This window comes from Elephas maximus, chromosome X (genome assembly GCF_024166365.1).
Source record: "Elephas maximus indicus isolate mEleMax1 chromosome X, mEleMax1 primary haplotype, whole genome shotgun sequence".
Classification (NCBI taxonomy): Eukaryota; Metazoa; Chordata; class Mammalia; order Proboscidea; family Elephantidae; genus Elephas; species Elephas maximus.
In genome coordinates, this window is record NC_064846.1 from 179,590,523 (window position 1) to 179,618,357 (window position 27,835).

The 27,835-nt window shown below is 46.6% G+C and overlaps 1 protein-coding gene across 6 annotated transcripts in view; it reads left to right on the forward strand.

The window, feature by feature from the left end:
• Positions 1-27,835, forward strand: part of DHRSX (dehydrogenase/reductase X-linked) — a 150,096-nt gene that overhangs the window by 38,038 nt on the left and 84,223 nt on the right. For 5 of the 6 annotated variants that reach the window (XM_049871618.1, XM_049871619.1, XM_049871620.1 and 2 more), the window contains exons 2-3: positions 7,596-7,703; positions 16,697-16,765. In XM_049871618.1, coding sequence (XP_049727575.1) covers positions 7,596-7,703; positions 16,697-16,765 — 177 coding nt within the window. The remainder of the gene's footprint in view (positions 1-7,595; positions 7,704-16,696; positions 16,766-27,835) is intronic. The other variant, XM_049871621.1, reaches the window with a different exon arrangement.

Sequence of the window (27,835 nt, forward strand, 5' to 3'; positions counted from 1 at the left end):
CTAGGAAGAAAGTCCTGGCAATCTACTTCTGAAAATTAGCCAGTGAAAACCCTACAGATTCCAACAGCCCGATCCTGTTGTGCATGGGCTGACTTGATGCCAGCTAACAACAGCAACATGTTTGGCACAAGCTCTTGAATGGAAGTTGCTTTCTTATTGCGTGAGGATTTAATGTGATTTTTTTTAATGTAGGTGACTCCATATCCGCAAATTCTTCTCAACATCATAGAGACCCCCTGCCCACGTGTTAAATGTGTACTGGCTCCAAGTTAAACATGGGTTAAAACCCACAAATCCATGAACTCTTTCAAAATATTATCCACCTATGCTGTGATAAAGACAGTTTCTTTTAAGTGTCGTGTAAGTACTGGTGTAAAACATCAGTGTGATGTTAAATAACACAAATGGCTACCCTTTAAAAGTGGCTTTTTTTGTTAATTGTCAATTGTTGCAGAACTTTCTTGTCAAATTAATATAAAATGTCTTGTGTGTATGCAAATTAAAATATGTGTTTGTAAGGCTTTACCGACTGAGCAAGCGGCTAATTATAAAAGGAAAGTAATTTATGTTCACTTAGATTTAGAAAAAGCAGAAAGCCTCAAAGAAGAAAATGAAAGTCAACCACGGTATCATTACAGTATCTCTCTTCCTGCAAAATTTGCAGGTACTGTGTCTTAAAATACTTTCTTCTCTCTCTCTCTCTTCTCCTTCTGGAATCCCGGTTATGTGTATATTAGAGCCTTTACACAGCCCACAGCTCTTGCAACCTTTATTTTGTTTACCCTTCTTATTTTCTTTCTGTATTTGAGATTAAATAATTTCTTTTGCCCTACCTTCAACTTTAAGGAGCCCTGGTGGTGCAGTGGTTAAAGCGCATGGCTGTGAACTGAAAGGTCAGCGGTTCGAACCCACCGGCCACTCTGAAGGAGAAAGATGTGGCATTCTGCTTCTGTAAAGAGGACAGCCTTGGAAACCCTGTGGGGCAGTTCTACTCTGTCCTGTAGGGTCACTATGATTCGGAATCAACTTGACGGCAGTGGGTTTGGAGTACCTTCAGCTTTACTTTTCCCCACAGCTGTGTTGAGTCTGCTAATGGGCAGCTGAGAGCCCTTTTCTTCTCTGATAATGTGGTGGTGTTTTTTTTAACTTTAGCATTTGCATAACACTCTTCCTGATAATTTTCATCCATCTGCTGATGAAGATATGTATATGCTTGTGGTCAGCCCTTTCCACCGGTCAAGGTTTCTCGGCTTCAGCACTACTGACATTTGAAGCAGGACAATTGTCTGCCATGGGGACCATCTCACGCATTGTAGCATGTTCAGCAGTACCCCTGGACCCTACACTCTACATGCCAGCAGCACCCCCTCCCCAATTTTAGTGACAACCAAAAAATGCCTCCAGACTTCGCCTGGTGTCCCCAGGAGTCCTTGCTTCCTTTCTTCTCTCTGTGATATTAGGGCTTAAGATCTCTTATCTGGAAAAAGAAAGTTGAATTAGATTCTTTCAAACACTCCTTCCTGCAGTGCCATTTTGGAATGTTTTTGTACCAGCCTCAATACCTGTAATGGATTGCATTGTGTCCCTCCAAAATATGTGCTGAAGCCCTGGCCCCTAGACCTGTAGCTGTGACCCTATTTGGATCTTTTGTTATGTTAATGAGGTCACAACAGAATTGTTACGTGCTGTTGAGTGGATTCTGACTCACAGTGACCCCATGTGGCAGGGTAGAAGTACCCTGTAGGGTTTCCTAGTCTGTAATCTTTACTGGAGCAGATCACCAGGCCTTTCTCCGTTGGAGCAATTGGGTGGGTTCGAGCCAGCAACTTTTCAGTTAGCGGCAGAGTGCTTAACCATTGCACCACCAAGGCTCTGATCTCTTGCTTGGAAGGTGGGAATGCTACCCCGGAACCACCACTGCCCCGTTGTTGGTTGCTGTCGATTCAATTCCAAGTCATGGCAATCCCACGTGACAGAGTAGAATTGCCCTGTAGGGTTTCCTAGGCTGTGATCTGTACAGGGTGTCATGGTTTCAATTGTGTCCCCCCAAAATATGTGTCAACTTGGTTAGGCCATCATTCCCAGTGTTGTGTGGTTGTCTTCCATTTTGTAATTTTCCTATGTGTTGTAAATCCTAATCGCTGCCCATGGTTAATGACGCAAGATTAGATTATGTTAAAGAGGATTGGGGTGGGATGTAACACCCTTACTCAGGTCATATCCCTGATCCAAGGTAAAGGGAGTTTCCCTGGGGTGTGACTCAAGAGATAAACAGGACAGGAAAACAAGCAGAGATAAGGGAAGCTCATACCACCAAGAAAGCAGTGCCAAGAGCAGAGCGTGTCCTTTGGACCCAGGGTCCCCACTCTGAGAAACTGCTAGACCCAGGGCAAGACTGATGACAAGGACCTTCCCATAGAACTGACAGAGAGAGCCAACGCCCTGAATTTAGACTTCTAGCCTCCTAGACTGTGAGAGAACAGACTTCTGTTTTTTAAAGCCGTCCAATTGTGGTATTTTTGTTATAGCAGCACTACCTGACTAAGACAGTAGCTCAAATGAATCATTGCTTCTAGATCCTACCTGTCTGCTCGCCCAGCCGCGAACGTGCTGTTTACAAAGGACGCCGTTGGGGAGACTCATGGTAGGCACAGTGGGTTGTGGGGCTTCTCACAGCCTCTAAGGAGCTCTGAGTGCCGCGCCATTAGTGTTGGGTCTTTTCTGTGCAGTTATTTATTCCTTTTGTTGGTAAGAATGCCTGTTTGTGTGGGAGTCAGTGCAACCCAAGAAAATTCTATGTGGTGTGTACTCATTTAAAGAATTTTTCAGCATGTGGATAAACCCATAAAACCCGTAGCCGTTGAGTTGATTCTGACTCTTAGCGACCCTATAGGATGGAGAAGAACTGCCCCACAGGGTTTCCAAGGAACAGCTGGTAGATTCAAACTGGCAGCCTTTTGGTTAGCTGCCAAGCTCTTCACCACTGCGTCAACAGGGCTCCTGCAGTGGACCTTAACCCTGGCCTCTGGATAGGAGGTGAATTGCTTGGTCCACACAGAGATGCTGACCGCTCCCGGGAGCAGCCAGGAGGATCCTATAGAGGGGCCGAGAATGGGCTGTGATTCCCCATTCCGTCAAAGTATCACAGATTATTCAACTCTTCCTCTACTTAAAAAAAAAAAACGATGCCACGGAGTTGAATCTGACTCATGGTGACCCCCATGTGTGTCAAAGCAGAACTGAGCTCCATAGGGTTTTCAGTGGCTGACTGTTCAGAAATAGATTGGCAGGCCTTTCTTCCGAGGTGCATCTGGATGGCCACAAACCACCAACCTTTGAGTTAGCAGCTGAGCTCATTCGCTGTTTGCACCACCTGGGGACTCCCCTACCTACAGAAGGACAGATGCCAGGTCTCTCTTCTGAGGTCCCTCCGGGTAGACCCGAACCACCAACCTTTCTGTGGAGCAGCCTACCATGCTAACCGTTTCCACCATGCAGGGACTCCAATATTTACTTAAAAAAAGAAAAAAAATGTATTTTTTCTTAAATTGTTAATACTGGAAATTGTGCCTTCAACTAACACAAACACACACACCACAGACACGCACACACCCCACCATCTGATATGCGTAAACACACCGTCACACAGACTAATGCGTTAACCGTGACTCGTTGCACTCTTTGCAAAGCACCAGGACCAGCTGCCACGGCGTTGCCTATGACTCGAGGTGCATCAGAGTGGCACCGAGCTCCACAGGGTTCTCAATGGCTGAGTTTTCAGAAGTAGACTGCCAGGCCTTTCTTCCAAGGTGCTTCTCGGTGGCCACGAACCACCAACCTTTGGGTTAGCAGCCGAGCTCCTTCACTGTTTGCACCACCTAGGCACTTCCCTACCTACGGAAGGACGGATGCTGCAATGGGTGAGCTTGGCTCTTGCTGGCAAAGGTGTATCTTCAGGGTAGATTTCTAGAAGTGATTCTGCTGGCTCCAAGCAGAAGTACGTCGGTAATCGTGGTAGATATTGCCCCATACCCTTCTGTAGGGCTTTTACCATTTTGTAATCCCATCCATGAGAGTGCCTCGTCGCCACGGTCTCACCAGAGAAGCGTCAATGTTGACTCATTGCGGTTGTGCCAATCTGATAGGGGAGAAATGGTATCTCGGTAGGAACAGGAATTAGCATTCTTTTTTTTTTTTCTATCAGGTGTAAAGTTGAACGCACGCTTTTAAGGCCCATTTGGGTGTCGACTTCCCTAAGCTGTTATTTTTGCTCTCTTTTTTTTTTTTCTATAGGGCGTTTGGATTTCTTTTTTTCTTAATTACTGAGAACTCTTTATAAATTAAGGAAAATAGCCCTTTGTCTCTGATGCAAGTTGAAAATTTTCGTTCAGTTCATGACTTATTTTTGACTTTGTGAATGTTTTTTTTTTTTTTTAAATCATGTAAAAAAATTCTCTTAGTTGCAAAATTTATCTGCAGATTCTTCCTGGATTTTGACTTGTAATTAAATCTCACACACACACACACACACACACACACACACACACACACACACAACGAAACTCGTTGCTATGAAGTCTATTCTGACTCATGATGTCCATGACTTAAAATTAGGGAAGTCTTTTCTTATCCTGAGGTTAAAACTAAACTTATTTATGGTTTCTTCTAATATCTTTCAGTACTTTTTTCCCTTAGAGTTTGTTCTCATTTGTATTCTGAGGTTTGGAGCCAATTTTATCTTTTTCTAAGTGTTTATTTGGGTGGCCTAACGTCATTTATTAAAAATCCCGTCTTTGCCATTTTTATCATATATTACTTCTCTGTGAGTGGTGGTCTCTTTCTGCAATTTCTGTTCTCTTCTCTTGGTCTGTGTCCATTCCAGCATTAGTACCAAACCAAACCCATTGCCATCAAGTCCATTCCGACTCATAGCGACCCTATAGGACAGAGTAGAACTGCCCCACAGGCTTTCCAAGGCTGTAATCTTTACGGAAGCAGAGTGCCACATCTTTCTTCCACGGAGTGGCAAGTGGATTCAAATCTTTTAAAGAAATGTTTTATTTATTTTTGGTGGCAATATACTTGTCTTAGCTATCTAGGGAAACCCTGGTGGCGTAGTGGCTAAGTGCTACGGCTGCTAACCCAAGGGTCGGCAGTTCGAATCTGCCAGGTGCTCCTTGTAAACTCTATGGGGCAGTTCTACCCTGTCCTGTAGGGTCGCTATGAGTTGGAATTGACTTGACGGCACTGGGTTTGGTTTTTTTTTTTTTTTTTTGGTTTTAGCTATCTAGTGTTGCTATAACAGAAATACCACAAGTGAGTGGCTTTAAAGAACAGAAATTTCTTTTCTCACAATTCAGGAGGCCAGAAGTTGGAATGCAGGGTGCCGGCTCTAGGGGAGGGCTCTCTGTCTGTGCGCTCTGGGGGGGAAGGTCCTTGTCTCTTCTTAGCTTCTGTTCCTTGGTTTCTTGGTGAGCACGTGAGATCTGTCTTCCCCTCTGTCTGTGCTTGCGTGCTTAATCTGCCCTTTTATATCTCAAAAGATAACACACACCCTACACTAATACTGCCTCATCAGCATGACGGAGAAAACCCACTCCCAAGCGGGATTATAGCCAGAGGTACAGCCATTGCTGTCAACTGGATTGCAACTCACAGTGACCCTATAGGACGGAGCAGAACTGCCCCACAGGATTTCCAAGGCTGTAGACCTTTATGGAAGCGGACCGCAGCGTCTTTCTCACATGGAGCGGCTGGTGGGTTCCAGCTGCCAACCTTTCAGTTAGCAGTCCAGTCTTCAACTGCTGTGCTACCAGGGCTCTTCCAAGCACTGGTACCTTCTGTTTAATTATAGTCCCAGTATCATTACGCATAAGGTCGCCGTGAGTCAGAATTGACTCGATGACAGCGGGTTTTGTTTTTTGGTTTTCGGATTAAAGGCACCACGGAGTGGACTCCGACTCGTGGTGCCCCCGTGTATGTGAGAGAAAAACTATGCTCCACAGAGTCCTCAATGGTTGATTTTCCAGAAGTAGGTTGCCAGGCCTTTCTTCTGAGGTACCTTTGGTTGGGCGTTTGAACCGCCAGCCTTTCGGTTAGCAGCCGAGTGCTTAACCATTTGCGCCGACCGGGGCCCCCAAGACGCACATGGTGGCGTCTCTTCCAAAGTCACGGTCTCAGCAAAAGCTGAGCACAGAGGTCTCGTATTCGTAGTCGGTAAGATTTTCTAGGGGAGGATCCGTCACAAGCCTGTCTCTCAGCTTCTGGTGGCCCCAGGCGTTCCTTGGCTTGTGGCCACATCAGTCCAATCTCTGCCTCTGCCTTCACGTGGCTTTCTTCCCTGTGTCTGTGACTCTTATTCTTGTTTATAGGACAGCACTAATGGGATTAGGACCTACCCTATTCCTGTATGACTTACACGTGAATTGATTGCATCTGCAAAGACGCAAATCCAAAATCATGGTGCAGGCAGGGCCGCGCTCCCCCGGGAGGCTCTAGGTGAGGCTCCTTCCTCGTCTCTCCAGCTTCTGGTGGCTCCAGGCGTTCCTGGGCTTGTGGCCACATCACCCCAATCTCTGCTCTGTCTTCATGTGCCGTCTCCCCCTCTGCGTGTCTCTGTGTCGCTTTTTTTAATTGGACACCACTCAAACAGGATTAGGGCCCAGCCTTCTCCGTGAGAGCTCATGTTAACTGACAGCTGTTTCCAAACCAGGTCACGTTCACAGGGACAGGTGTTAGGACTTGGATGTTCTCTTTCTGAGGGACACAATCCAGTCTATACCAGGTGTACAGATTTCTCACCTGTCTGGAAATCACCAGGGTGGAGTCTACAAAAGGCACCCCCCAGGGGACACGGTGGCCACCAGCAGGTGACCTTGAGAAAGCCCATAATTGCTCAGGGAATACCCCCCTTATAGGAGCCCATGTGGCGCCGTGGTTAAGTGCTCGACTGGTACCCAAAAGGTTGGTGGTTTGCAAGCTGTATGGGGCAGTTCTTCTCAGCCACATGGGGTCACTAGGAGTTGGAATTGACTCGAGGGCAATGGCTTTGGGTAATCCACCTTCCTACACTCAATCGTCCCAAATCTGTAAGAATTCAAGTGAAAGAAAACAGGAAGGTGAAACCATAGTCCCCATTGGCCGAGTGTGCTATTTGAGGTTTAATTCTTACAAAAGTGTGTTGTTGCTGTTATCTGCCGGCAAGTTGGCCCCAAATCATCGAGACCCCGTGTACCAGGGAACGAAACGCCGCCCGGTCCTGCATCATTCTCCATGGTTGTCTGCCGGTTAGACCCTTGCGATCCATGGGATTTTCATTTACCGAGTTTCAGATGTCAGTTGCCAGGCTTTTCTTCCTGGTCCATCTTAGTCTGGAAAAAAAGCTCGGCTAAAACCTGTTCAGCGTCACAGCAGCACGCAAGCCTCCCCCGACAGACGGGTGGTGGCTGCACGTGGGGTGCACTGGCCGGGCATCGAACCCAGGTTTCCCGCATGGGAGGTGAGAATTCTACCTCTGGTCCACCGCTGCCTCTATAAAAGTGTACTGTGGTTTTAAGCTTACTTTGCTCCTTTTTTTTTTTTTTTCTCTTCGCTAGTTTTTCCCCCACAACCGGACCGTGTTGCTATAGTGACTGGAGGGACAGATGGAATTGGCTATGCTACTGCGAAGCACCTGGCAAGACTTGGCATGCATGTGGTCATAGGTAATGCGTTCTGCCGTTCATTACATTTCAGAGGTATTTCACGTTTCAGTGCGCATTTATGCGTGCGTGTAAACATTGATGGGCATGTAGGCAAAACAGTTAACTACTGAAAGCCTGTAAAGATAAATATTCAAAAACTGAGAGAGAGAATGCTTTTGGAATACACCTTCTGCTTTAACAGTGAGCGTGTATTTTTCTACGAGGGTCACTGGAGGTTAAAGAGAACACAGGACAATAAATAGGAACATGTTTTTAGAATAGTTTGCTTCCATTGCCACTATACCACACAGTCTGTTTTTTTTTTTTTTTAAATTGTGCTTGAAGTGCAAGGTTTACAATTCAAGCCAGCTTCTCGTACAAAAACTTACACACGCCTTGTTATGTGACCCTAGCTGCTCTCCCTATACTGTGACACCACTCGCCTTCTCTCCACCCTGTGTTTCTCGTGTCTATTCAACCTTCTCTGTCCCCCTCTGCTCTCTCATCCTCCCTCCAGACAGGAGCTGCTCACAGAGTCTCATGTGTCTACTTGATCCAAGAAGCTCACTCCTCACCAGTATCGTTTTCTATCTTATAGTTCTGTCCAGTTGGCTTTGGGAATGGTTCCAGTCCTGAGCTAACAGAAGGTCTGGGGACCATGACCTCCGGGGTCCTTCTAGTCTCAGTCAGACCATTAAGTCTGGTCTTATGAGAATTTGGGGTCTGCATCCTACTGCTCTCCTGCTCCCTTAGGGGTCCTCTGTTGTGTTCCCCGTCAGGGCAGTCATCACTTGTAGCCAGGCACCGTCTAATTCTTCTGGTCTCAGGCTAATGTAGTCTCTGGTTCATGTGGCCCTTTCTGTCTCTTGAGCTCATAATCACCTTGTGTCCTTGGTGTTCTTCATTCTCCTTTGCTCCAGGTGGATTGAGTCCAATTGATGCATCTTAGATGGCTGCTTGCTAGCTTTTAAGACCCCAGACGCCACTCACCAAAGTGGGGTACAGAATGTTTTCTTAATAAATGTTGTTATGCCAATTGACCTAGATGTCCCCTGAAACCATGGTCCCCAGACCCCTGCCCCTGCTACCCTGTCCCTCGAAGTGTTTGGTTGTATTCAGGAAACTTCTTAGCTTTTGGATTAGTGTGGTCTTTTTACTAGAATTTGAGGTCAGCACCCCACTTTTCTCCGCTCCATCAGGGATTCTCTATGGTGTTCCCTGTCAGGAACACCAGTTGTAGCTGGGCACCATCTAGTTCTTCCAGTCTCAGGTTGATGGAGTCTATGGCTTATGTGGCCCTTTCTGTCTCTTGGGCTCATCTTTACCTTATGTCTTTGGTGTTCTAGACAGTCTGCATTTGATTTCTCTTTTGGGTAAACTATGGTGAGGTCGATGGCACTGGGTACTGGGTATGGTGAGGTCTAGTTGAGAAGGTAATGGTGAGGTCTATTTGGGTGGGTCAAGAGGGGTCTAGTTGGTGGATCCTGATAGGGTCTAGTTGGGTGGGTCATGATGGTGTACAATTGGGTGAGTCATGGTGGGGTCTCACTGAGTGAGATGGACCTCCTGCAGGCATGTTGTTAGGTGAGGGTCCTTTCTCTTTTTCGCTGACCTTCTACTTTACCAAGCATGATGTCCTTCTCCGAGGACTGATCTCTCCTGACAACACGTCCAACGTATATGCGACGAAGTCTCGCCATCTTTGCTTCTAAGGAGCGTTCTGGTTGTGCTTATTCCAAGACAGATTTGTTTGTTCTTCTGGCAGTCTATGGTATACTCAATATGCCTCACCAACACCATAATTCAAAGGCGTCAGTTCTTCAGATTTACAACACCTGTTTTTGGGAGACACAATTCAATCTATCACAGTTATCATTTATATTCTGTTTGCAGAGCACTCACTTTTCTACCAAAATTGGCTGGGGGTTTTCTTTTGAACTCTTTTGTTACCAAATTTTTATTTAAAAACATTTTTTTTTTTTTTAATGGTGTGTGTTTTCAGTATTGGAATGCACGCATTCTGAGTGAGTTTACATTTTTGGTTGGTCGTGTGGATTTTGCTGATTCAAAACCCATTTGGAATTTTCTATATGATTTATAAATTTTGAGAAATGTGACCTGGTAATACAAGCCACCAATAAGGCACGTAGCACTGTGGCACCACTGATCTGTGGTGTGACAATATACCTGTAAAAACTAGTTTATCAAGGGCGTCTTTCCATTAGGTCACATGGGGAACCTCTGGTTTTCCAAATATGACGCAGAAAAACCGAAACGAACCCATCAGGGCTCCCTAACTATCTATCACACGGGGAAGCCATAATTATGCTCGCAAGCCTCATCCTACAGAAATAAAGGGGAAAAAGGCAAAGGTTTACAAAACCGACACATCCAGGAAGCAGCACCTGAGCCTATTCTTCAGTGTGAATTTCTGTCTTTCCTCGATGCCTAGAATCACAGCATTTAAAGACGGCAGTGAGCTTTTAGGTCATTCCTTCCCTAGCCCACATCTCACCCCCTAACATGGGAAGGCTTTCAAAGCAAAAATCTAATCACTGTGCACTGTTCTCTTTCTTTAAGGAAGACAGAGGTGTAAATTACATTTGTGGCCTCATCTTCCTGATGTGGGCATCTCTGAGCTACTTCAAGGAAGTGACAATTTATACATTCCTTTTAGCCGGATCCAAAGCATGTGCTTTGCAGTATTTATCTGAGATGTCTCCTGCTGTGGCCAAAGACATTTCCAAACCCATAAGGATCCCTGCGTTTCAACTCGCTTTATTATTATTTTTTTTAACTCATTGCTGAAAATACTGAGATTTTTTTTAATCTGGAAAGGGCATTCTAAAAATTAATTTGGGGCCTGTGGCAATGATACCAGATAAATAATAGAGAATGAAGTGACACGAAATAAAATAACAGGTCCTGCTGCTTGCATACAGCTGCGATGCTGGGAGCTATGCCACAGGTATTTTAAATACCAAGAAGCCCTGGTGGTGCCGTAGCGAAGCGCTCGGCTGCTGACCAAAAGGTCGGCGGTTTGAACCCAGCAGACCTGGGTGGGAGAAAGACCTGGTGATCTGCTTTAGTAAAGATAAACAAAACAAAACGAAACCAATCCCGTTGTTGCCTGGGAAACCCTATGGTTCGACTCTATCCTATAGGGTCGCTACGAGTTGGAATTGACTTGACGGCAACAGGGCATTTCCAATACCAGCAGGGTCACCCATGGTGGACAGGTTTCAGTGGGGCTTCCAGATTAAGACTAGGCAGAAAGGCCTGGCAATCGACGGCAGAAAATCAGCCCATGAAAACCTTATGGATCACAACAGAACATGGTCCATCTCGCTTTTTTTGGACACGTCATCAGGAGGGACCAGTCACTGAAGGAGGACGTCATGTTTGGTGAAGCGGAGGGGCAGTGAGGGCAAGGGAGACCCTCGGTGAGATGGATTGGCAAAACAGCTCCGGTGACGAACCCGAACGTGCTGGCGATTGTGTGAATGACGCAGGACAGGGCAGCATTTCCTTCTGTTGTAAACGGGGTCGCCATGAGTCAGAGTCGACTCAGCAGCAGCGACCTGTCTCTGCCTATTGCTTGGTGGTTAGGACACACAAACCAAGCAGAATATATTTAAACCACTTTCAGAAATGCCTGAGAGAGGATTGTTTGGTATATCTGGAACGTCTACCCTAGAGAGCGCCTCCCCGGCAGGGCAGGCCTGGTGGGTTGGTGATGTGGGCCGGGTAGCCACCCCTCCCAGACCTGGCATCTCCAGCTGGTGTCCTTGCCTCACCTGTCAGCTCTCGAGGCATCCACTGGGCTCACATGCACACCTGGCCTTCTCGGCAGCTCTAATCTCCGTTCTATCAAAGCTTACACACCACGACTCACGCCGCCAGGCAGTTTCGGGCTCGGCTGACGCAGGAAAGAGCCTGATAAACTGCTTCCAGCTCGGTGTCAATGAGCTATGCTGCCTTGGCACTGTTCCCCTGAATGGCAGCCTTGGTAGGCACGCCTGAGAATTCGGGCTTTTTGGCCGACCACATTTGGAACACAACACAAGAGCAGCCACGTTCGAATTCTTCCCTCATGGTCCGTGCACGGTCACTTAGGAAGACAGAAGAGAAATCTAATGACTTCACCCCAGAATCCGTACTCTTTATTCTTACCATAACGTCTCCTTTGCAAAAAATACCTGTAGACGGACTTCAGGACTCCTTGCTGTCGCCATAGCTGGAGATGTTGGCAGCGTTGCTGGTGATGGACCGAGAAATTCAGAGCACAATAGTGGAACGCTCCGTGAGAATTTTTTTATGCAATAAGTCTATCGATTAAAGGAAAGAAATACCTAGACTCCAAGTTTCTAGTTACTGTTAGTTGCCGTTGACTTGGCCCCTGGTTTTTGGCGACCCCACGCCCAACAAGATTGGACCGTTGGCTGATTTTCGGAAGGTTGTGACCCGTAGGGTTTTCGTCGGCTGATTTTCAGAAGTAGATCTCCAGGCCTTTCTTCCTAGAAGCTCCCCTGAAACCTGTTCAGCCTCACGGCAACCCGCAAGCCTCCACTGACGGACAGGTGGGGGCTGCTCCTGAGGCGCATTGGCCGGGAATCGAACTCGGCTCTCCCACGTGGAAGGAGAGAAGTCTAACACTGATGCCCTCTCAAGTTTTCTAGAAAATTCTGTTTCCGCTCTGACATTTTTGTGACCATTTTTAGGCCTGTGCTGTTCTTGACTTCCATGTGTTGATTATGCCGACATGTGCCTCGTGCCTGTTTGATGATTTGAATGTAAAATGTCAAATAACTTCATGTCGTTGTTGTTGTTAAGTGCCAACAAGTCGGTTCCGACTCTTAGCAACCCCATTCACAACAGAACAAAACACTGCCCAGTGGTCCTGCGCCATCCTCTCAATCGTTGATACACTTGAGCCCGTCGTTGCAGCCACTGTGTCAATCCATCACGTTGAGGGTCTTCCTCTTTTCTGCTGACCCTGTACTTTACCAAGCATGATGTCCTTCTCCAGGGACTGATCCCTCCTGACAACATGTCCAAAGTATGGAAGACACAGTCTCGCCATCCTTGCCTCTAAGGAGCATTCTGGTTGTACTTCTTCCAAGACAGATTTGTTCTTTTTTTGGCAGTCCATGGTATATTCAATATTCTTTGCCAACACCACGATTCGAAGGCATTAATTCTTCTTCAGTCTTCCTTATTCATTGTCCAGCTTTCTCGTGCATATGAGGCGATTGAAAATACCCTGGTTGGGGTCAGGCACACCTTAGTCCTCAAGGTGACAGTTTGCTTTTTAACACTTTTAAGAGGTCTTTTGCAGCAGATTTGCCCAATGCAATATATCGTTTGATTTTTTGACTGCTGCTTCCGTGGGTGTTGATGGTGGATCCAAGTGAAATGAAATCCTTGACAGCTTCAGTATTTTCTGTTTTTGTCATGATGGTGCCGTATTAAAGGCTCTATATAGTCTGATCTTCATCGGTAAGTGCTTTGAGTCCTCTTCGTTTTCAGTGGGCAAGCTTGTATTGTCTGCATATTGCATGAAGCAAGATTGCTAATAAGCCCTCCTCCAAACCTGACGCTGTGTTCCTCATATAGTCCAGCTTTTTGGATTATGTCTGTTGAGCACATAATCCAAGAATAAGTAAAAGGATACAACCCTGACGCACACCTTTCGTGATTTTTAAGCCTATCAGTATCCCCTTGTTCTGTCCAAACAACTGCCTCTTGATCTATGTAAAGGTTCCTCATGAGCACAATTAAGTGTTCTGGAATTCCCATTTTTTGCAATGCTATCCATAGTTTGTTATGATCCACACAGTCTAATGCCTTTGCATAGTCAATAAAACACAGGTAAACATCCTTCAGATATTCTCTGCCTTCAGCCAGGATCCATCTGACATCAGCAATGACATCCTTGGTTCCACGTCCTCTTCTGAAACCAGCCTGAATTTCTGGCAGTTCCCTGTCGATATACTGCTGCAGCCGTTTTTGAATGATCTTCAGCAGAATTTTGCTTGTGTGTGACATTAATGATATTGTTCCATAATTTCCACATTCAGTTGGATCACCTTTCTTGGGAATGGGCACAGATATGGATCTCTCCCAGTCGGTTGGCCAGGTGGCTGTCTTCCAAATTTCTTGGCATAGACGAGTGAGCACCTCCAGCACCGAGTTTGTTTGTTGAAACATCTCAGGTGATATTCCATCAATTCCTGAAGCCTTGTTTTTCACCGATGCCTTCAGAGCAGCTTGGACTTCTTCCTTCAGTACCATCGGTTCCTGATCATGTGCCACCTCCTGAAATTGGTGAATGTCAACTGATTATTTTTGGTATGATGACTGTGTATTCCTTCCATCTTCTCTTGATGCTTCCTAGATCATACAATATTTTCCCCATGGAATCCTTCACTACTGCAACTCGAGGCTTGAGTTTTTTCTTCAGTTCTTTCAGCTTGAGAAACGCCGAGCGTGTTCTTCCCTTTTGGTTTTCCATCTCCAGCTCTTTGCACATGTCATTATAATACGTTACTTTGTCTTCTTGAGAGGCCCTTTGAAATCTTCTGTTCAGTTCTTTTACTTCAATTCTTCCTTTTGCTTTAGCTGCTCGACGCTCAAGAGCAAGTTTCAGAGTCTCCTCTGACATCCATCTTGGTCTTTTCTTTCTTTCCTGTCTTTTCAATGACCTCTTGCTTTCTTCATGGATGATGACCTTGATGTCATTCCACAACTTGTCTGGTCTGCGGTCACTAGCGTTCAGTGCGTCAAATCTATTCTTGAGATGGTCTCTAAATTCAGGTGGGATATACTCAAGGTCATATTTTGGCTCTCATGGACTTGCTTTGATTTTCTTCAGTTTCAGCTTGAACTTGCATATGAGCAATTGATGGTCTGTTCCACAGTCGGCCCCTAGCCTTATTCTGACTGATGATATTGAGCTTTTCCATCGTCTCTTTCCACAGATGTAGTCAGTTTGATTTCTGTATGTTCCATCTGGCGAGGTCCATATGTATAGTCGCCATTTATGTTGGTGAAAGAAGGTATTTGCAATGAAGAAGTAGTTGGTCTTGCAGAATTCTATCATTTGATCTCTGGCATTGTTTCTATCACCGAGGCCATATTTTCCAACTACTGATCTTCTTTGTTTTCAACTTTTGCATTCCAATCACTAGTAATTATCAATGCATCTTGATTGCATGTTTGATCAATTTCAGACTGCAGCAGCTGATAAAAATCTTCTTATTCATCTTTGGCTCTAGTGATTGGTGCGTACATTTGAATAATGGTCGTATTAACTGGTCTTCCTTGTAGGCGTATGGATATTATCCTATCACTGACAGCGTTGTACTTCAGGATAGATCTTGAGATGTTCTTTTTGACAATGAATGCAACACCATTCGAGTTGTCATTCCCAGCATAGTAGACTATATGATTGCTCGATTCAAAATGGCCAATACCAGTGCATTTCAGGTCACTAATCCCAAAGATATCGATGTTTATGTGTTCCATTTCATTTTGGATGATTTCCAATTTTCCTAGATTCATACTTCATACATTCCAGGCTCTGATTATTAATGGATGTTTTGCAGCTGTTTCTTCTCATTTTGAATCGTGCCACATCAGCAAATGAAGGTCCCGAAAGCTTTACTCCATCCATTTCATTAAGGTTGACTCTACTTTGAGGAGGCAGCTCTTCCCCAGTCATCTTCTGAGTGCCTTCCAACCTGGGGGGCTCATCTTCCAGCACTATATCAGACAATGTTCCGCTGCTGTTCATAAGGTTTTCACTGGCTAATGCTTTTCAGAAGTAGACTGCCGGGTCCTTCTTCCTAGTCTGTCTTAGTCTGGAAGCTCAGCTGAAACCTGTCCACCATGGGTGACCCTGCTGGTATTTGAAATACCGGTGGCATAGCTTACAGCACCCTGGCAACAGGCAAGGCCCCAGAGTATGACAAACTGACAGACACATGGTGGAAATAACTTTATGCTTTTTGCAAATTCAGGCTAAAGAAAACGTATCTTAAATCGATCAGTTAAATAGACAAAAATTGCTCTGACAGTCAAATTAAACTCTAGAAGAAAGGGGCAAAGTATATATCTTAGTCTCCTAGGGCTTCTGTACCAGAAATACCACAAGTGGGTGGCTGTAAAAAACAGGAATTTATTATCTCAGCATTCAGGAGAAGTCCTCATCAAAGAGTCAGCCATGATCGACGACTCCTTGTTGGTAGTCCGGGCATTCCTTTGTTCTTTGGCTTGTAGGCAGTTGTCAGATGGCATCTGTCTTGCCCCGGGTGTGTGTGTGTGTGTGTGTGATCTGCTTTTTTTTTTTTTTACAACTCAGAAATGAGTAGATTTAGCACTTTTCCTACTGGGTTATAATCTGATTAACGCAACAAATAAAACCCAATATCCATTTCAGGATCACATCCACAGGTATGATGTTGTTGTTATTAAAACCTAAACCCGTTGCCATCAAGTCGTTTCCAACTCATAGCAGACCCTATAGGACAGAGTAGAACGGCCCCATAGGGTTTCCAGGGAGTGGGTGATAGATTCGAACTGCCGACCTTTTGGTTAGTAGCCATAGCTCTTAACCACTACGCCACCGGGGCTCCATATTGTTGTCGTTGGTGGCCTTCAATTCCGACTCATGGCGATCCCACTTGTGACGGAGTAGAGCTGCCCCACAGGGTTATCTTGGCTATAATTTTTAGCAAAGCAGTTTGCCAGGCCTTTCTTTCACAGCACAGCTGGGTGGAAATCAAACTGCCAACCTTTAGGTTAGTAGTCTAGGGCAAATGGTTTGCACCACCAAGGCCCCTGTTCCTCACATTTCCATTCCAACACGTGCTTCTGGGGGGGCAGGATTCCACTGGTAACACCATAAAGACCACTTATCAGAACTGTATTTTCCTGCTCATGAAAACATTTTCTGATGTTTAATGGTTTCTGGATAACCTTACCAATAATTTTATCTGTTCTCTTCCCTTTAGCTGGAAATAATGAGAGAAAATCCCAAGAAGCTGTAAGGACAATCAAGGAGGAAACTCTGAACAACAAAGGTATTGCTCGGTCCTCACATGGCTCTTTTTTTCTTGGGAGGGACACTTTGAGACTGCGTTCAGGGCTGGGGTTCAGACTTGTGGTCGTGGGTCAGGGATTGCTGATGGAGAGCATGATATCAGTGCTTTTCTCCTGGGGATTGCTGTTTGCCGTCGGAAGGTGAACGGGGACACCAAGATCTAGCTGCACAGCTTAAGCGTCTGTTATCGGTGTTAGTCGCCTTTGAGTTGAGTCCGAGTTGTGGCCCCCCCCGTAGGATACCATAGAACTGCCCTGTAGGGTTTCCAAGGAGCGCCTGGTGGATACCAGCTGCCAGGTGATGTTTGGTGAGCAGGCGAGCTCTTTACCACTGTGCCACCAGAGTCCTATGTTAGATAAGAAGATGGTAAATGATTGTTTTTGGCTGCAAAGCGTGCCTGTTTGTAATGTTTAAATTTCAACAAGCTGTACTAAGTATCTCTGATTTACTGGAAGAAAGGAGGGTATAGAAAAACATTTTAACTTTCTTTTTTTAAAACAATTTTCTTAATTGTACTTTAGATGAAGGTTTACACAGCAAATTAGTTTCTCATTAAACAGTACACGTATTGTTTTGTGACATTGGTTAACAACCCCGTGACATGTCAGCACTCGCCCTTCTCAACCTTGGGTGCAGTATTACCAGCTTTCCTGTCCCCTGCTGCCTTCTTGCCCCTACCCCTAACTTGGTGTGTCCATTTAGCCTCATTTTGTTTTACGGGCCTGTCTAATTTTTGGCTGAAGGGTGAACCTAAGGAGGGACTTCAGTACCGAGCTACAAGGGTGTCCCAGGGCCATACTCTTGGGGTTCCTCCAGTCTCTGTCAGACCAGTAAGTCTGGTCTTTTTTTGTGAGTCTGAATTGTTTTAACTTTCCTGATGGCTTCAGTTGCCTACGTTGAGACGGAGATGTTGGTGCGGCGAGCCCTTGGATTTGAGAAGAACTTGGAGAGGCTGCCCAGGGCACAGCTGTTGCCCGATGTGTTGACTTCTAACCTCCCGGGGTGATTACTGTTACTTGAAAAAGCGGGCACAGCCCTGCTCTTCATGTTGTTGTTGTTGTTGGGTGCCATAAAGTTGATTTTGACTCATAGCGACCCTGTGTGACAGAGTTGCCCCATAGATTTTTCTTGGCCGTATGTTTATGGGAGGAGGTTGCCAGGCCTTTCTTCCGTGGCACTGCTGGGTGGGTCCCAACTGCCAACCTTTTGGTTCGCAGCCGAGCGCTTAACTGTTTGCGCCACCAGGGATCCTCAGCTCTTCATAACTGGGGACATTATCAGGTGCTAATTGTTTTTCCAGTTCTAATAACTATCATCGTTACTTGCCTTTGAGTCAGCCCCCGATTTATGGTGACCCCGTGCGCAGTGGCATGAAACGCTGCCCGGTCTTGCGCCATCCCCGTGAACCGCTGCGGATCAGATCCTTGTGAACCATGGGGTTTTCATCGGCTGATTTTCATAAGTAGATCACCAGGCCTACCTTCCTAGCCTGTCTTAGTCTGGAAGCTTCACCGAAACCTGTTCAGCATCACAGCAGCGTGTAAGCCTCCGCTGACAGACGGGTGGGGTGGTGGCTTGGAGTTCCTAGGTGGTGCAAAGGGTTACTGCTCTCAACTGCTAACCCAAAGGTTGGAGGTTAGGGCACACCCAGAGGTGCCTCGGAAGAGAGGCCTGGCAATCTACTTTGGAAAAATCAGCCACTGAAAACCCTGCGGAGCACAGTCCTACTCGGACACGTATGGGGTCACCATGAGTCCGTGTTGACGCCGCGGCAACTGGGTTACGTATTGTTACGTGCATAATAATATACTATTACCATTCACATGACAAGCTGATTACCATACCCAAAACCAAACCTGTTGCAATCGAGTGGATTCCGACTCATAGCGACCCTATAGGACAGAGTAGAACTGCCCCATAGAGTTTCCAAGGAGCGCCTGGTGGATTCGAACTACTGACCTTTTGGTTAGCAGCCGTAGCACTTAACCACTGTGCCACCAGGGTTTCCGTAATTACTATACGGGACACAGTTATGTCTAAGTACCCGTTACGCCTCTGGCCTACCCTTTTTCTTCCCTTCCCTTTTCTGTGCTTAACCCTTTTTTTTATTAGCTCTTGGCTCAATGCTGTAGCCTCTTTACTTTCTAGCACCTTCTGCCTTGAAAGGCCTGGTCAGTTGAGATCATTCTGGGGTGAGCGGGGGGCTACACACAGACTGAAGTACCGCTGACTGAGCTCTCGGGATTATAATTTTATGGCTGCTGGTGGGAGCTAGCCCGAAAGGGTTTCCAAGGGAAGAGTTTCCACACTTTGTCATTGTTTATCCATGATGCCAACACTTTTATTACCCCTGAGTCATTATCTGCTGATAAAAGAGATCTTACTTAGGAACAAACCATCTTGTTAATTTACTGACAACTCCCCCGCCAAAGACAACAAAAACAAAGACAGAACGGGATCACAGGATGGGACCAATAGATGCATTTTAGTTCAATCATATATAGGAGACCAAGTGAGCAACTGCTGCCCAGACGGAAACAGGAGAAGGCAGGAAGGGACAGGAAGAGTGGACGAATGAACGTGGGGAGCCGGGGGTGGAAAGGAGGAGAGTGCTGTCCCATTGTGGGGATCGCAACCAGTGTTACAAAATAATTTGTGTATACATCCTTGAAGGAGAAACTAATTTGTGCTGTAAACTTTCACCTAAAGGACAATAAAATTAAAAAAAAAGGCTCACAGGAGAATAATGCCCAAGTTAACACAAATGAAATGGGAATAGATAATGACTGAAATACTTTTAAAAGTACAAAAACCAATTGCCCTCGAGTCCGTTTCAACTCATGACGACCCGTGTGTGTTAGGGTAGAACTGTGCTCCGTAGGGTTTTCTTTCTTTTTTTTTCTCATTCAAAAATGTATGCACAAATTGTTTTGTGACATTGGTTGCAGTCCCCGCAATGTGTCAGCACTCTCCCCCTTTCTCTTTCTACCCCGGATTCCCCATGTTCATTCGTCTAGTTCTCCAGTCCCTTCCTGCCTTCTGGTCTTTGCTTTTGGGCAGGAGTTGCCCATTTGGTCTTGTAGACTTGATTGAACTAAGGAGCACATTCCTCACGTGTGTTATTGTTTGTTTTATAGGCCTGTCTAATCTTCTGCTGAAAGGTGGGCTTCGGTTCTGAGCGAGCAGGGTTCCATAGGGTTTTTAGTGGCTGATCTTTTGGAAATAGCCAGGCCTTTCTTCCAAGGTGCCTCTCTGGGTGGACTTGAACCTCCAACCTTTGCGTTAGCAGCTGAGCGTGATCACCATTTGGGCCTGTCGTGGACTCCCAAGTTCACCAGAGACTCCTGGACATCATGGAGGGATCATCGAAATGTGTGACCCAGACCCTAAATTCTCAGCATGCTCAGGCTAAAAACAGACAGACGTGTTGTCTGTCCTGGTCTTTCAAAGGTGAAAGGGGTCCTTCTCAGTGCACCTCTGTTTTTCACCATTAAGGGTGACCATCCCTAACGCAGCTCTTTCGTAAGGCCATATTGCCGGACCTAGCTTGCGCCATCTCCGTTTGGGTCTACCTGTTTGATCGAGGTGCCTTTATCTCATTCTTAATTCGTTTTTGCTTTCGTTGAAATAAAACAGTGCTCCACCCGTCGTAGGCTTGCTGCTGGTCAAGGAAGTAAATGGTGTGCCCTTATTTGTGAGACAGGTTCACTGTGGAAATAACATTGTTGCGAATCCTAATTGGTGGTTACACGTATGTGAAACACTTAACATTTGTGACAACAGAAGACACTGCCAGGCCGGCCATGAGTCTGTACAACTGACAATAAAGCTAATTATAGAGCTAGAAAAATGTACCCAACCCGAGAGTCAGTTGTTTTTGTTAGTGGCCATCGAGTCAGCTCCGAGTCATGGCGACCCCACGCACAACAGAACCCAGCGCGGCGTGGTCCTGTGCCATCTTCGCAGTCGTTGGCAATGCCTGAGTCCACCGTTGTGGCCACTGTGTATTTTGAGTACCTTCCAACCTAGGGGGCTTATCTTCCGGCTCTATATCACACAGTGTTTTGTTGTGATCCATAGGGTTTTCATTGGCTGATTTTCACAAGTAGATTGCCAGGCCTTTCTTCCTAGTCTCCTTTAGTCTGGAAACACTGCTGAAATCCATCCACCACGGGTGGCCCTGCTGACACAGGTAATCCCCAACTTATGATGGGGTTTCGTTCCGACGACTAAGTCAGTAGTGAGTCAATTCTGAAGTAAGTCGAATACCTCATTTTGTTTTTTTGGATTTCTTTAGTATTGTCTTTTATTATCAGCCTCTTTATAAATCCTTTTGGAGCCCTGGTAGTGTAGTGGTTACTAGGAATTGCACTTATGACCCCCCCTTTTTTTTTTAATACATCATACTGTTAGTTAAGAGCTTGGCAGCTAGCCAGAAGGTTGGCAGTTCAAATCCACCAGCTGCTCCTTGGAAACCCTATGGGGCCGGTCTACTCTGTCTTATAAAAAAAAAAAAACTCTGTCTTGTAGGATTGCTCTTAACTTGTGTTTGGGGATTAGAAATATTACATCTGAGAATGATAACATCAGCAAATTACACGCTGCAACATTGCATGTAGTACGTACTACTAACGATACCAAAAGGCATCGCCGTCAAGTCAGTTCCGACTCTTAGCGACCCTATAGGACAGAGCAGAACTGCCCCATAGGGTTTCCAGGAAGCAGCTGGTGAATTTGAACTGCCAACCTTTTGGCTAGCAGCTGAGCACTTAACTAATGATATAATATAAAAGAAAAAAAAAAGAAGGGTCGTAAGCGTGGTTCGTAGTAACTCGAATCCGTCGTGAGTCGGGGACTACCTGCATCTGAAATGCCGGTGGCATAGTGCCAGCAACACAGCAACATGGAAGCTACCACAAAACCAGAATACCCAACACCATTAAGTCAGCTCCGACTCACAGTGACCCTATAGGACAGAGTAGAACTGCCCCATGTTTTTTTAGGTTCCTTTATGGAAGCAAACTGCCACATCTTTCTCCTGAAGAGTGGCTCCTGGGTTTGAACCACTGACCTTTTGGTTGGCAGCCGAGCACTTAACCACTGCACCACCAGGGCTCCTTATACGTGCCCTTCCTGACACGTTAAGAGTCTCTATCTCCTGGTCTCTGTCATTAAACAGGAGAGAACTCATTTCTTGAATGGAGACCCATCTTGAGGCAAGTAGACTCCCAGAATCTTTCTTCTACCCACAAACTCTGATTTTGTGGAATCATTTTTAGGGAGCTTGGTGAATTTGGAAAAACCATCATTTGAGTTGAGCCCCTGGGTGGTGTAGACGGTTAAGCTTTAGGCTGCTAACAGAAAGGTTGGCAATTCGAGTCCATCCAGATGTACCTCGGAAGAAAGGCCTGGCAGTCTCCTTCATAAAAACCAGCCATTGAAAACCCTGTGGAGTGCAGTTCTACTCACACACATGGGGGCGGCATGGGTCAGGATCAACTCGAAGCCGACTGGTTATCTGGTTATAATTTGAGGGAATGTTGATTGCACAGAGTCCTCGAGACTTGATTTCTATAGCAAAGTTGGCATCACAGAACTCGATGGGTATTTGTTGTCAATACCCGTCGCTGTCAAGTTGATTCTGACTGACAGCGACCCTAGAGTACAGAGCAGAACTGCCCCACAGGGTTTCCGAGGAGCGCCTGGAGGATTCAAACTGCGGACCTTTTGGCCAGCAGCTGAGCTCTGAACCGCTGCGCCACCGGGGCTTCTTATTGGCCAGTAGGTAATAACATTCACTCCCAAGTGAACTTTTAGCAATATTCTTGGTGCATCTTTAAGGTCTGCACACACCAGAGTGCCTTTATCTTCCTCCTTTAACCTAAGATCACCCTTACTGACTCTTTCATTTTGTATATTCCGGTTCTTGTTTTCTTTCACTTTTAGGTTTAGCATCCGGATTTAACCCTTTCGCACCCAGTGGTACATATAGCAACCATGAACATTTCCAGCCTCTGGGGTTTATTGGGAAGCTGCGAAAGGCAGGGACCTTTATGACTGTTTGAAACTGAACAGGCGAGTGTCACAAATTACTATTTGTACAGGGTATTGTATGAGGGTCTGAATTTTTGTTGCGAAAATGGAAATTTTGAAAATTTTTATGTTACACGTATGTACCGATAGACCCTGGTGAGGACTCGGGTCTAATTAGCAGTACTTCCTATGTACCACTAAATACTTAGGGGAGGCTTGTGGGAGGGGGCAAGGAAAAAAAAATCCATACTACCTACCAAAGATTCAGACACATTCAGCGATTCAGCCAGCTTGCAGTAACGAAAACACATGGTATCAGCAAAAAAAAAACCTCGAAGCAGAAAATAATTGGATCACCAAAGGGTTAACCAGTAAGCAGACATGCTGTCTCAGTCACCTAGTGCTGCTATAACAGAAATACCACAAGTGGGTGGCTTTAGCAAACAAGTTTATTCTCTCAAGGTCTAGGAGGCTGTAAGGCCAAATTCAGGGCACCAGCTCCAGGGGAAGGCCTTCTCTCTCTGTTGGCTCTGGGGGAAGGTCCTTGTCATCAATCTTCCCCTGGTCTAGGAGCTTCTCAGTGCAGGGACCTGGGGTCCAAAGGACACACTTTGCTCCCGGCTCTTCTTTCTTCTTAGTGTGAGGTCCCCCTCCTCTCTGCTGGCTTCTGTCTTTTACATCTCAAAAGAGACTGATCACAGACACGACCTGATCTTGTAGATCACGTCCTGCCTCGTTAATGTCACAGAGGTTAGGATTTACAACAGCTAGAATAATCACCCCAAATGAGAAATGGTGAACAGCCACAGACAGACAGGTGATTTCCTGTGGGTACTGGCTGACTGAGAGGGTCCTCCAGCCTTTCCCGGAGGACAGGAAGGATGCGCACAGGCCACTTTATGAAAGTTTAATTTGCTGTCGCAGCTCTCGGCAGGCTCCTTAGGTTGAAGGGCCTGCATTTCCCAGGGCTGTGATGACCGATTTCACCTTCTGAAGCTCTCAGTGATTTCCCCCCAAGGCGAGCTCCCTGAGAGAGCTGTCGTCTGTCCAGTTTCATTACAGACAGAGGTGGACAGATGCCATCGTGTTAACTCCGACTCATGGTGACCTTATGTACGACAGAAGGAAACGTTGCCCAGTTCTGCGTCGTCCTCACAATCACCGGCATTTTCAAATCCGTGGTTGTGGCTGTCGTGCCAATCCACCTCACCGAGGGTCTCCCTCGCCCTGGCCGGCCCTCTACTTCCACAAATGTGATGTCCCTCTCCAGCGATCGATCCCTCTGGGTGTCATGTCAGACAGTGTTCTCTTGTGATCCATACCTAAAACCAAACCAAGCCTGTTGCTGTCGAGTCAATTCTGACTCATTGCGACCTTATAGGACACAGTAGAACTGCCCCATAGGGTTTCCAAGGAGTGCCTGGTGGATTTGAACTGCTGACCTTTTGGTTAGCAGCCGAGCTCTTAACCACTGTGCCACCAGGCCTTCTTGTGATCTACAGGGCTTTCATTAGCTGGTTTTGAGACAGGGGTACCGGCTGGAGGTGCCAGGCCTGGGAGGGGTGGCTGCCCGGCCCACATCGCCGACCCACCAAGGAGGCTCTCTCTAGGGCAGACGCACAGTGAAAAGTTGTTACTGGCCAGTCCTTTCTCAGGCATTCCTGGATCTGGTTTAAATATACTCTGTTTGGTTTACCTGCTCTAACCACCAAGCAATAGGCAGAGACAGGCCGCCGCTGCTCAGTCGCCTCTGGCTCATGGCGACCCCGTTTACAACAGAAGGAAACGCTGCCCGGTCCTGCGCCATCCTCACAGTTGTCAGCGTGTCTGGGCTGGTTGTTGCAGCTGCCTTCTCAATCCATCTCTCCGAGGGTCACTGGCCGTCTGCTTCACCAAACGTGACGTCCTTCCCCAGCGGTTGATCCCTCCTGGTGACACGTCCAAAGCAAGCGAGACGGACCGTGTTCTGTTGTGGTCCATAAGGTTTTCATGGGCCGATTTTTGGAAATAGATCTCCAGGCCTTTCTTCCTAGTCTGTCTTAGCCTGGAAACTCCGCTGAAACTTGCCCACCACGGGTGACCCTGCTGGTATTTAAAACTCTGGTGGCATACTTCCAGCATCCCAGCAACACGCAAGCCACCACAGTACGACAGACCGATAGATGGGGGGTGCCTGGTTGTCTTAGGCCCTCTACAAATACTCGCATGAATTAAAAAATTCTACAGGAGGAATTTTCATTCTCGTATTGCCTGCAAAATTCTTTCTCCCACTGGTAACGTCTGTACTCATTTGACTCTCCACCATATTGGTGGTGGTTTTGTTCTTGTGGGTTATCTCATCACTTTTCTTTCATTTGTGGAGGTAGGGTTATCCCAGGGCGAATTCATTTCCATCAGTTCCTTGGAACAAATCTCGGGATGCTCCATGCTTTTAAACTACATAATTAGAGATGACTCCCGTATCACAGCCTCAGGGCTGTTGTTAGTTGCTGTCAAGTCAGTTCCAACTCACGGCGACCCCATGCACGACAGGATGAAACGTCGCCTGGTCCTGTGCCATCTTCGTAATCATTGGCCTGCTCGAGAACCATAGTTGCAGCCACTGTGTATTTGAGTCCCTTCCAACCTAGGGGGCTCGTCTTCCAGCTCTATATCTGACACTGTTCTGTTGTGATCCGTAGGGTTTTCATTGGCTGATTTTCAGCAGTAGATCTCCAGGTCTTTCTTCCTCGTCTTAGTCTGGAAGCTCCGCTGAAACCTGTCTGCCACGGGTGACCCTGCTGGTATTTGAAATTTCAGTGGTACAGTTTCCGGCATCGCAGCAACATGCGAGCCACCACAGCATAACAGACTGACAGACAGGCGATGGTCCTTCTGTGTAACTCTGCTTTTCTGCTCTGTCTCTTTTGACACCTTTCTGTGTTAACAGACAGAAGGAGTTATTTTTATGGCTCCATTCTCTTCCATGGTTTGGGTGTGCCTCAGGTATTCGATGGATCTTTTCCATACCTGGGAATACTTTCTGCACTCAAATTTTTGCCCTTTGAACACGTGTCCACTTCCCCTACTAAAATAGCTTCTGAAAAGTGGACAATACATGTCTAAAGGTGTGTGCTTTCCCCAGCAGTCAACACATGGGGGCAAAGGCTCCAGGAACCCAGCACCAGGTTCCGCTGCCCCCAATCGTCCCTGGGTGGATCCATTTCTTATCTGGATGTTCTCCATGTCGAACAATTAATTTGGCAACAATTTTGCCGCTTGTCGTTCCCCTAAAAGCCCCCTGGGCCTCTGGAGGAATGACAAGTACAAGGTGCACCCAAGAACGTCAGATACCCAGAAGGCAACACCTCCTCTCTGGAGCCCCAGGTCGGGATGGCTCCCCGCCTGCCTTATCGGCGTTCCATCTCGGCGTGTCCTGACCTACACTTTCTACCTTGAAAGTCACCTAGAAATTCTTGGCAGGTCACACCTCGGGATAGGCTCAGCTCTTTCCTTTGCTCCAGCGCAATCAGTCCAGTGGCCTAATGTCAGGGACATGCCTGGGTGTGTGCAGGACGGTTCACTGCCAGTTTTAAGTGCCTGGCAAGGCCCCCCTCCGGCCCCCACCCTTGATCATTTGCCTGCTAACTACCCCGGGTGAGGGCTTGGCCAAAGGCTGTTTGCCCTGACTCATTTTTTGGTGTTCCCGTTTCCAGTGCCCGGTTGATGTTTGCGTGTTCAGCATCTCTATGGGAAACATAAGGTTGGCGATTCGAACCCACCCAAAGGAGCCAAGGAAGAAAGGGCTGGCAACCTGCTTCCATAAAGATTATAGCCAAGAAAACCCTGTGGAGCACACTTTGCCTCTGTAACGCATGGGGCTGCCATGAGACAGAATGGGCTCAACAGCAATGGTTTTTTTTTTAATGAGAGAAACAACAAGGAGGTTGGTGGGAAAGATCAGGTTGGCTGGGACTTCCTAAATTTCCTGCCTTATAGCTGCCTTTTACTCTCCGTTTCCTGGGAACAGACCATCTCAGACAGCCTCACCTTACCCAGTGGCCCTCCATTGGGGCCATATAAAAAACCTTTTGCAGTGGAGTCGATTCCGACTCACAGTGACCCTAGAGGACGGTGAACTTCTGCTCTGACACACATGGGGGAGCCCCTCAAGTTGGCGTTCCCTCGATGGAAACTGGCTTGGATTTGGGAGTTTTTATTTTCTTCCGGGGAAACCCTGGTGACGTCGTGGTTAAGTGCTGTGGCTTCTGACTAAAAGGTTGGCAGTTCGAATCCACCAGGCGCACCTTGGAAACTCTACAGGGCAGTTCTTCTCTGTCCTATAGAGTAGCTATGAGTTGGAATCGACTCGATGACAGTGGGTTTGGTTTTTTTAATTTTTTACTTTTCTTCCCTTGGAGTACAAGACTGAGGGCTTCTCCTGTTCAGCTCAGCTGGCCAGGTCACCCAGGGGATGCCTAATAAGTGCGGGGAGAGGAATTACTGATTGCTGCGTGATCCGCTTAGCGAAGGCGGCCCTTTGGGGACATTTTTCAATTCCACATGTAATGAGGACTTTGGTTGTTTTACAAGTTAATTACCCAGAAGATTATCGAGTGGTTTTACTGGCACATATTATATGCACAATTTAACAGATAAGAAGGAATGAGAGTCCTTAAAGGAGAAATAATGGCAGTGTCAGCGCAGAGATACTCATATCCTAGCCCCTTTTCTGCTTTCTCGCTGTGAAGGTGGACTCAAGTACTGGAAACCCAGAGCCCATCTAAACCAGGTGTCCTGAAGAGCGCCCCACACACACCCCACACCCTACTGCTCCAAGGATTGACACCCACAAGCAGCAAACACCTTGTTTTAGTCATCTAGTGCTGCTATAATAGAAATACCACAAGTGGGTGGCTTTCACAAGCAAAAGTTTTTGTTCTCCCACGGGCTAAGAGGCTAGATGTCCAAATTCAGGGTGCCAGCTCCAGGGGAAGGCTTTCTCTCTCTGTCGGCTCTGGAGGAAGGTCCTTGTCAT